This window comes from Tiliqua scincoides, chromosome 5 (assembly GCF_035046505.1).
Source record: "Tiliqua scincoides isolate rTilSci1 chromosome 5, rTilSci1.hap2, whole genome shotgun sequence".
Classification (NCBI taxonomy): Eukaryota; Metazoa; Chordata; class Lepidosauria; order Squamata; family Scincidae; genus Tiliqua; species Tiliqua scincoides.
Window position 1 is genome coordinate 24888931 of NC_089825.1, and position 10283 is coordinate 24899213.

The 10283-nt window shown below is 43.9% G+C and overlaps 1 protein-coding gene across 1 annotated transcript in view; it reads left to right on the plus strand.

The window, feature by feature from the left end:
• ZNF804B (zinc finger protein 804B) overlaps window positions 1-10011 on the plus strand; it is a 262914-nt gene extending 252903 nt beyond the window's left edge. The window contains exons 3-4 of the mRNA XM_066628498.1: window positions 5635-5765; window positions 6468-10011. Of these exons, the coding sequence (XP_066484595.1) occupies window positions 5635-5765; window positions 6468-10011 (3675 nt within the window). The remainder of the gene's footprint in view (window positions 1-5634; window positions 5766-6467) is intronic.
• Window positions 10012-10283: the final 272 nt, after the last annotated feature.

The following is a 10283-nucleotide window of genomic DNA, read 5'->3' on the forward strand; positions in this document are numbered from 1 at the left end:
TTCAGGGTGCCCATCACCCCTAGTCTGCCCACAGCCACCTCTCTTCGGCCTGCCACGGACGCAGCCTGCACTGATCCACTTTCTGCCCACTACAAGCAAGCAGGATGTAGACCACCCACCTCATACCTTGCTGTAGGTGCAGTTTCTTCAAACACAGAAATGCAGGAGCTCCTTCATTTGCATGGTCCCTTTAAATCAAACCGGAAGTCCTGCCCGTGTGCAATTGAAGACACCCACAAGGAGCGAGGTAAGCAGCTGCTTTCTCGTTTGGGGCTTTTTGTAACAGTGCAGAGGCAGTGGACCCAAGGTGGCATTGGGTGGCATTCCAGGTCACACTGCTGCAGTTTTGGAGCAACTAAAAGAAATGGAGAAGGGCTGCATGGTAGAGAGGTGGCAAATCAAAGATGTGTTCTTGCTTCTGTCTAAGATTTGCCACAAAGCTGATCATCGCTATAACTGAACATGTCATAGAATCTTTTTTTTTTTTCATCATTATTCTGCGAATTGGCAAAACAAATGGAAATGCATCAGTTAATTTTTAAGTTTCCTTTCCCATTTGTTTAATCCTGAAAAGTAGTAGCCTTTCAAAAGTTATTTTTAGAATGCCAGTTACCATGGTGAAAGCAAATTCTCTTACTGCTCTTTCACCAATTGCTTAGACGGCTAATACTGTACGCTTCAGACATACACCCCAATTATGCCTTTTTAATAACTTTATCATACTCATTTTATGGTTGGGATTTGAAAGTCATTTTGCAAATAATATTGTTGGTTCTACTATATTAACGTATAGTTGATCTCTATTTAGGAGGGGGGGAAAACCATGTTTGAACTTGTGTTGGCTGCTTCATGTCTAATATTGCCACCCTTGTTATGAAGATGTACATCCAGCTTTAGAACAGAGTTTTAAAACTATTACATAAACAGGGCTTTGTGTATTAAAATAATTCCTGAAATCCTTCCAGCCCAAGCTTATGCATATTTCAATGGGACTTGCATCATAAATAAGTACGCATCCATTGGATTTTGGTATATTTGCTTTATTTTTACGTTGATCTTCAAGCATGATCGTAATCTTAGGGACAAATCAGACATGTGCATAATTGTGCAACTTGCCCAGATTTTTTGAGGGAGAGGGGAGGGAGGTTCTTTTATAAATACCAAGAAGGGGGGTTGCAAAATGTTAAAACCCTAAAAGGGAATAATGGATTTTGTTTCCACTTCTGTATTGATACAGGTCATATCACCCCATCCTGTGAACTACTTGTAGATTTAAACAATTTCCATTGAAAGCTAAAGCAAGTTTTTCATACCTAAAATTAATGAATGGGGGGGGCACAATCGAGCTCACAGTAAGGGCACGGTACTGAACCCCTGCCCCGCCATGGTTTCCCATGTTTAGTGTTCGCTCTATTTGCTATTTTTGAAAAAGCATTTACTCTCCATCCAGCCACGTTACATGATTACATGCATGTCAAATCTGACCTGTAATAGTTAATTACCTATTATTAACTATTAACTATTATTAACTACTAACCATTACTAACTAATTAACTATTAACTCAGCCAAAATGAGCAAAGCAGCAATGAACATGGTTACAAGTCTCTTGTACATGCTGCCATTAAATTAGACTTGCCAACTAGCTAGTTTGGGGCCAATGAGGAATTCAGGAAAGGGTTACAGAATTGATCCAAGTTTTATCCCTAGTCCATGTATGTGTTGACTCACCACTCTCAAATGAGAAAGGAATGAGCTTTCATGGAGTGGGGGGAAAAAATCTGTTGCTAGGCTGAATGTTTGGGAAGGGGCCATCTATCAGATGCATTGCATGCAGAAGGTGCCAGATTCCAGCTCTGACATCTCCAGGTAGGGCGGCAGGGAAAGCCTGAAATCCTGGAGAGCAGAGTCTGTCAGGCTGGACACTAACACTGAGTTAGATGGACTAATCATCTGACTCCGAGTCAGGCAGCTGCATCTTGTCATGTGGCAGGCCAGTGATGGCTAAAGCTCCTAGTCTGCATGGCTTTCAGAGCACCGTATAAGTTTCACTGTTGTACAGTAATGCCTCCCATAATGCCAGGGATACGTGACTGAAAAGTTGAGCACTGTGTGAAACAGTGCTGTAGGAGACATTGTCATGATGAGGCAGAAAACTGGTGCTGATTGGACCTGTGTTTCTCAGAATGCACTGTTCCCAGTAGCTCCAACAGCTGTCAATCTTACCAAGGCAAAGAGCACTGTAAGGCTCAGTCACCTGTATGGTGGTTTTTGTTGGCTCCCAGTGTTTGAAGTGTTGCTGTTTTGTTTTGTTTTGCTTTATTGAGATGGTTTTGCTCATTTTATGATGTGGTGTTTTGTTGTTGCAACTTGTTTTTCGTTTTATATTTGATGGTTTTTATGCTTAAATTCTCTCCACGATGCCTCTTTGGGCTATCCTGTACAGCCTAAAGAAGGGATATAAATCTTTTAAAGTAAATAGAGATTAAATTTATTTAAAGTGAATAAATAAATAAATGAAGCTCTCTCTCTCTCTCCCCCCCCCCCCCACCACCACCAGAGTAAACACAGTGACCCTAATCCATAGGGACTTATGTGTGATTCAGCCTGTTCAATGAACGGGCCTAAGTGCACTTAACTCTACATTATACTGTGGCAAAAATATAAGAAGATTATGGTAAGGAATAGAGGAACTTTAAATAGAGACATATTGCATTCACAGTACTAGGCGGTCATTCATTATGACAGCTTACTACAGTTTTATGAATAAAGCACGAGTTGTTCCACTGAAATTGGCGCGACTGGTTCCAACATTACAGCCCCCATATGAGCACTGTCAAAAACACATCTGTGTGTTGGAAACCACAATACAGTGGGCCTGCTGTTTCTGCAGAATCTGTGGGTCAGACCAACATGGACCCTACAGGCTGAAGAGTGTTGTGAGGGCTGGGGAGGCCATGTGTGAGAAACCTTAGAATGTCACTTCCAGTTTTCGGCAAAACTGGAAGTGAAGTTTTAAGGACGGCCAGAGAAGGCGATGTCTGGCTCAACTCAGGTCAGGGGACCCATGTTGAATCAGATCCATGGATAAAAAATCTGCAGATAAGAAGGCTCAACCTACTTATAAAAAGTTATAGAAGTTATCATGTGGGCATCCAGTGCAAGTATGCACTGTCTGGGATGTCTATACTATCAAATTTATCCCCATAGCTTGTTGTTTGCAGTTGCCACAACCTTTGGGTAAGAGCATCACTATAGATTTTGAAGCACCCTCACTAGTGGTCAAAAGGCCCTTTGGCTAATGTGCAAGTGAATCATTTCTGGTTCTTCCCGATTCCTATCTGCCAACACACCTCCCTACCTGTTCTATGCCCCAAGCCTATCCCCTGCCAGTTTATGTGATGCAGCAGGGCCAATGGAGCATGCACTGCATCCAGTGTTGGGGGTGCATCCTTATGGGAAGGGGTAATAAGATCTTGGTATATGCTGCTGCTGCCACATCCTTCTTCTTCCACACCCAAACCACCCATTGCATGGTCCAATAGTTCATGCTGTTTTTACAGGACTTACAGCAGTGGATCACAAAAATCCACAGCTGTAGGCCTTGCATAGGACTGGTTTGTAAGTACAGTACATTTTTGCACACTGCTGCCATGATCAGTGCTGACACTGGATTGCTGGAAGCCCTGGGGTCAAGTCCTGCATGGTGCCCCTGACTGCCCACTGATGGTGTTTTGGAGGCTTGCTCTGCTAGCGGTTTTGAATGTTTAGAGACCAAACTGGCAAAGTAGACCCTCTTATGGATATGAGCCCAATCTATGGTGAGGGCCCAATCTAACCAACCACTGATGCCACCACAGTTGTGATGCATGTTCCAATACCAGCTAATTCCCAAACAGTGATATGGGCTCATGCAGCTGTGCCTTCAGCATACCCTGAATGGTCACCATGGTGCCAGCCTGTTGCCATGTGTGCTGCAGACGCAACAGTCCTTGCACCCAATTGTATGCATCTATTTGCCAGCAAACAGCTCTTATGAAGAGGCTGCAAATGTCTCATTATTTGGAGGAGCCAAAGAACAAAACATTAGAATTCTATAAAAATAAATCATAATTTGGCACATGTGACTAAGTTTCACTAGCTAGTTAGGTACCTAATGGCATGAAAAAATGTAATTGCACACTTAAATATATGTTAATTCCCCAGCTCACTACCTTGGTTGAGTGCCCTTATGTATGAGTGCAATTATTTTGATATTGCTCAGCAGTGCTTGTTAAGATGAAAAGTGAACCAGCACCTTTGCACCATCAGTTAGCCATACAAATGCTGCCATTGTCTCTCTTGCATGCATGCTCTCTGTTTTACAAACATCCATTCAATGCCTGTTTGCTGGGATATATTCAGAGATGTCTTCGACCAGCTCCTTCGGGAAGGTTTGAAGCAATGCAATGTCTTCCATGGGTAGTATTCCATCAAATGCTTCTGAGTGCAGTTGTGTACATTCTTCTGGGGTGTGAGCATAACCTGAATGCTAGATGCAGAGAGATGGCAACGAGATGCAAGTATCTTGTGGTCTTGTGGGTGCTTCCTGAGGCATCTGGTAGGCCGCCGTGAGATACAGGAAGCTGGACTAGATCAGGCCCTGGACCTGAACCAGCAGGGTTCTTCTTATGTTCTTATCAAGAATTGTCTGAATTCCTTCAGCTAATTTATCTCAACTGAACTCATCATCTGGTCACAGTTTAATTTGTACCTGAAGGCAGGCGCTAAGGAAGAACTATTTGATCGTCTTTGCATCTTTCAATTTCCCTGGGTTGTTGTTTTTTTTTGGGGGGGGGGGGTTGAATTTTTGGATCAAATAATTCAACATATTTACTGCCTGAGGCAATCACCTCAGTTGGCCTCATAGATGGGCCAGCCCTGTCCATTGCTCACTTCAAATGCACACTTTCCTACTTGTATTCCTGCTGTGATGGAAAAACCTGTGTCTTTGGCTTCTTTAGAGCTCTTGAAGTGCATACTTGGGGGCAAGGATGGGAGAGGGCTGGGGGTGGTTCTAGGGTGGGAGGGAGGGGATGAATCCTTGTATCAGCAGTGACTTGTGCCAAGAGCCTATACCCTCTTTCTCAGTCTGTCCCGCTCCTTTCTTCCCTTTGGACTTCCTCCAGCTCCACAGCTGGTGTGAGTCCAAGGACAACCATAGGCAGTCAGACCACAGGGAGTAAAAAAGTTTTTTACTTGCCTCCATTTTGCCTTCTGGTTGTCTCCTTCCTCCTCCCCCCCACATGCAATGCAGTTTCTTTGGCGTAGCTGCAAGATACGGACTGGTAGGGGATAGGATTGGGCCATAAATCCACTAGTGCCTTTTTTGCAGCCAGAGCGTATATTTTTCCTGTTGTATTTGATTATTACAGACATGTTTGGAGACACCACTCTTTGATATTCAGTATGTGAGAAGGAGATACATATGTTGTTTTCCACTAACTGCTGAATCAATTCCCCTGATGAAGGCAACCACAACTTATTAGGGCTTTACTTTCTGCATTATCGGCTTGTGTACAAAAACAGAAGCGCATGTATGTGCTAAGAAGAGGCGTGCACTCTTTTACTCTTTCTCTTGTATCTCTTTCACACAGAGACTGAAGGAGCTAAAACAGAGGGAATTTGCACGGAATGTCGCTTCAAAGTCTTGGAAAGATGAGAAGAAACAGGAAAAAGCACTCAAGCGACTCCATCAGCTGGCCGAGCTACGGAAGCAGTCAGAATGGTAAACACACTTGGAACTCTTATCACTGGTCAATCTCCTTTTCTTCCAGCAGTCCCAGCAGAAATCTGACATTATTTCTGCTTTACGTAATGCACAGATAATACTCATGCTTTGCAAACTATTTTTTTTCCTTTCTCCTTGACACCAAACATTCTTGCTCTGCAAGCCATAAAATCGGAAGGCCTACATTAATTCCTTGGCATTTGAAGGTGGGTGTTTTTATCCTTTTTCTAATCTGATCTGAACAGGATGGTTTTAATAGTGCTGTGCTCAGTTTTCAGGGTCATAGATTTTCAGCTCAAAAAAAGAAGAGGAGGCAGAAAAGTTCATCAATCCCTCCCCGATACTTATTCTGTTCCACACCTTTCTGACCCTGTTCTCTCTCATAGTTTTTGGGGAGCTGTAGATGTCAAGGACATGGCCCTTCCCATATAAAACCATTTCAGGATGAACGGAACTTGCTGTAGCATGTACAGACCATGAACTTCTCTAAATTGGAATGGTTTGCAGACCACGTGTTTCAGATGGAGGCTGACTACCCTACTTGCAATGTATTCTTTACAGCGCTTCATTGAATCTGCTGGTGGGAACCTTCATAGCATCAGTGCAACTGTTTATACTTCTCCATGAACTATATTAATCGTTTGAAATACTGAATGCATTTTGTCAGTATAGTGATCTCATCATATTATTTATTTCTAGTGTTGCAGGACGTAGACCTGTGTTCAAAACGCCTCAAGTGGCTGTAGAGAAACAGCAGCAGACACAAGAAGAACTTCGCTGCACTCAAGAAATCAAAACCAGGAACACAGCCGAAGGACAAATCCTGACCAGCAGCACTTCTGAGAAACAACAGGAGCTTCTGCCAAGTAAGAACCAGTCTTGCACTGAAAGACGCCATTTGCTCAGAAATCATCTCTCTCCAGCATTCTCTTGTGCCACCAATGCCTGCAGTCGGACAGGGGTGTCTTTCTCCTTTTCTAAAAAAGTCCATCTGAAACTAGAGTCATCTGCATCTGTTTTCAGTGAAAACATGGAAGAAGCCTATGACTGCACTGGCTCACCTAAGTGTACGGTGAAACAGACTTCTGAGGAATGTCATGTTTGCATGCACATGAGCAGTGAGAGAAAAACCAATGTGCAAAACCAGTTAAATGCACTTCAGGGTCACCCAGACAGCCCTGCATCATGCAATCTGGCTGCGAGCAATAAAATGCTCATGGTAGATGACCAGAATGCCAACAGAGAACAAGTGGAAACTCATCTTTTATTCCATAAAGACAGGCTACATCCTTCAGGTTTGGAATGTGCTAGATCTCCCACGGGAAAGGTGCAAGGGAGAGAATTGAAAGAGACTAAGAAATCCTTGGAAACTGTTTCTCCACCTCCATACCAAACCAGCAATGTTTGTATGCAGCAAAACATGTACAAGCACAGTGATATCCTGTTAGCTGAACACACCTCTGAGTTTTCAGCCCGGCTGCCATCTCAGCAAGATCATTTATGTGAGGGAGAGTACAATCCTTGTGTGTTCCAAGCAAACAAACCAACGGATAGTTCAAAAACTGTCCATGCAAATATGGAAACACCAAGGGGTGATGCACTGGTTCACGGAATTAAGCCCAAAGCGTTGCCTTTTCTTCACGTGTTGAGTAAAGATGGCAGCACTGCCTTACGGTGGCCCACAGAACTTCTTTTGTTCACTAAAACAGAGCCTTCTGTTTCCTATGGTTGCAACCCATTATATTTTGATTTTAGACTCTCCTTATCCCCTAGAGATAGTGGACATAATGTCGACACAGGAAGTTGTAATGAGCTCTCAAAAACGATGGACGTAGGCGGAAAGGAAGCCTCAGGTCTAACCAAGAACAAGCATCTGTCCAGTGAACAAGAGAATCAGTCTTTGAAGCCAAAGAAGAACAGAGCTCCAAGCCTCAAGAAGTTCCAGCCACAGTTGAATTCAGACGTGGAGAATGACATGAGTCAAAGTGCTCCAAAGTACATTTCAGATGATGTGAATGAAAATACGCCTAAAGTGCCTGCCCACCTTGGTTGCTCACCAAGGCATTACACGAGAGCAACAAGTTCCCTTAGAGTGCATGCCACATCTTTAGCACAGCACTTGCACAACTGTGAAAAAACTCTCCAGGAGGAAGTGACTGAAAACATTTGCATTTATCCCTTGGTGTCTCGGACGAAAAAGCAAAAGTGTGCCGAATGTGATTTCATTTATTCCCAAAGAAAAAACAACAGCCTGGATTTGGTCACCTGTGCCAGTGATATCGGTAATAGGGGAAAAGATTCCATTCTTGGTTATGCACTCGGTTCCCCTGGCAAGTGCTTAGAAAATGACGGTAACGGAAGTTTTGCAGGATGCTGGAAATTCTCGTCTTTGCAAAACTCCTCTTCTGACAGACAGTCTATTTATTCTGACACCTCCGTTAGCAGCACGGATAGTTTTAGTAGTTGCTACTCTAGTCACCGATCAAGTGATCACAGCAGAAGTCATTTGCCTTTTTGTTGCAAAAGAAAACAAAAGCCAGTTGAAAGGCAGAAACGTAAACACAAAAAGCACAATTGCATTTCATCTTCCGACGATGCAGATGAGGCCTGCCTTTTCCACAATAAGAGTCAGAGATCTAGAAACTGTACGCAGAGGCATACAGTAAAATATCAAAGACATTCGAGGTACAGACATTTACTACAAAGAGGCATATCAAAGCAAAACAGAAATAGACCCTCTCTCTGTAAACACAGCAGGAGCAGAAGCTGCAGCAGCTCCAAATGTTCTTCCATCCGAGATTCAGGAAGCAGCGAAAGATCATTGTCAAGTTGCACCAGATCAAGAGGCAGCAGTTCAGGTTCCCTTGCAAAAGAATCAATGTTTGATTGGAACAAACACAAAGACGACATGAAAAGCAATTATGGTGCCAAATTAGGAAAATCAAACCTGGCACGCTCAAGCTGCTGGAATATAAATTGCCCATCAAAACACGGTGGGGTCTGCTCCGTTGGCCACTTTGGAAGAGAGGCAGCGGGACAGCAGAAGTCATTAACTGCCAAGCTTCTTTTAGAGAAGGTGAAATCAAAGAAAAACCAGGAGTACCTTCAGAACATGGGGAGTTTTTCAAACGTTTGTAGGGTAGATATCCCCTCTGGTCAACCTGGTATTAAATGTGCATCTCCAGTGAATAGTGAAGGGTTATCTTTGCCTGAGAAGGCGCCCAATACGCATACAAACAGTGCGTGGAACAGTGAAACCAGCACACTGGAAAGTAGTACAGACGACGGTCAAGCTGGAGCTTCCAAGATGAATCACGTCACTCTCGCAGCCAGCGCTAGCTATGGTAATTGCCTGCTTAAAGATTTGATTCAAAGACGATCTGGGTGTCGGGCCCCAAATGTGAAACAGGACACACCAATAAAGGAGCAACCCAGTCCCCTCACTGGTGAAATGCAACCCTTTGTGCAAAGCTGTGATTGGGTACCAAATGATTTTCCTGGTGCTTTTCCTTCTCACAGATATTCTGCTGTTCCAAACCCAACAGAGACCAAAGAAGAACACAATGCATGTGTGAACTTGAATCGAGTGGAAGGGAATCCCAGTGCTTACTCTGACAGTACTATGCATAAGTACAATGAAGCAGAAAACAAAACTGAACTGTATAGTAAGTGCACCTCGTCCTCTCTAACGCAACAGCCTATAACCTTTTCCCCCGATGAGATAGACAAATATCGGTTCCTTCAGCTGCAGGCCCAACAGCACGTGCAGAAACAACTGATAGCAAAGCATTTCAAAGTCTTGCCTGCCACAGGACCGGCTGCCTTCTCTGCATCCCCAGCAGTTCACCCTGTTCCTCTTCAGCAACAGACCTCTGTGGCCACCCTCCACCACACACTTTTGCAGAGCTTTGCCCTCTCTGCCGCAGTGCACCCTCACGGCAGCCACCTGTCCCTGACCCATGTACACCCGTTCACACAGTCACACTTTGCTCCAATATCACTGTCGCCCTTTACTCCGGCCTTCATGCCAACACACTCAGCCCTCCTGGCAGGACATCCGCTCCAATTGGTATCAACAGCTCCCATTCACCCTGCCCATCTAACAATCCCTCCACTGCCCCACGCAGCATTTATCCCTACCTTGTTCACTCCACAGCTGAACGCTGCTGCCGCTTCTGCGATACATCTCAATCCTTTAATTCACCCGCTGTTCCAGGGTCAAGAACTACGGCATCATTCTTGACCTTGTCAGAGGCATTGCACATCTGAAGCGGGGAATACAAAAAAGCAGATGTACTATTTGATTACTTAAAATTCCAGTCATCCTATGCTCCAAAAGAAACATAGAAAGGAAAACCCCATTTAGTAGTTTGACTGCATATCTCACAGGAAGTTATGGCTGATATACCCAGAGCACCTCACTCACGTAGGCTGAGAAAAATCAATGTTCAAAAACAGTATATGAACATTCATTTGATTATCAACTTACTAAGTGAAAAATCACAAAGCCATGCC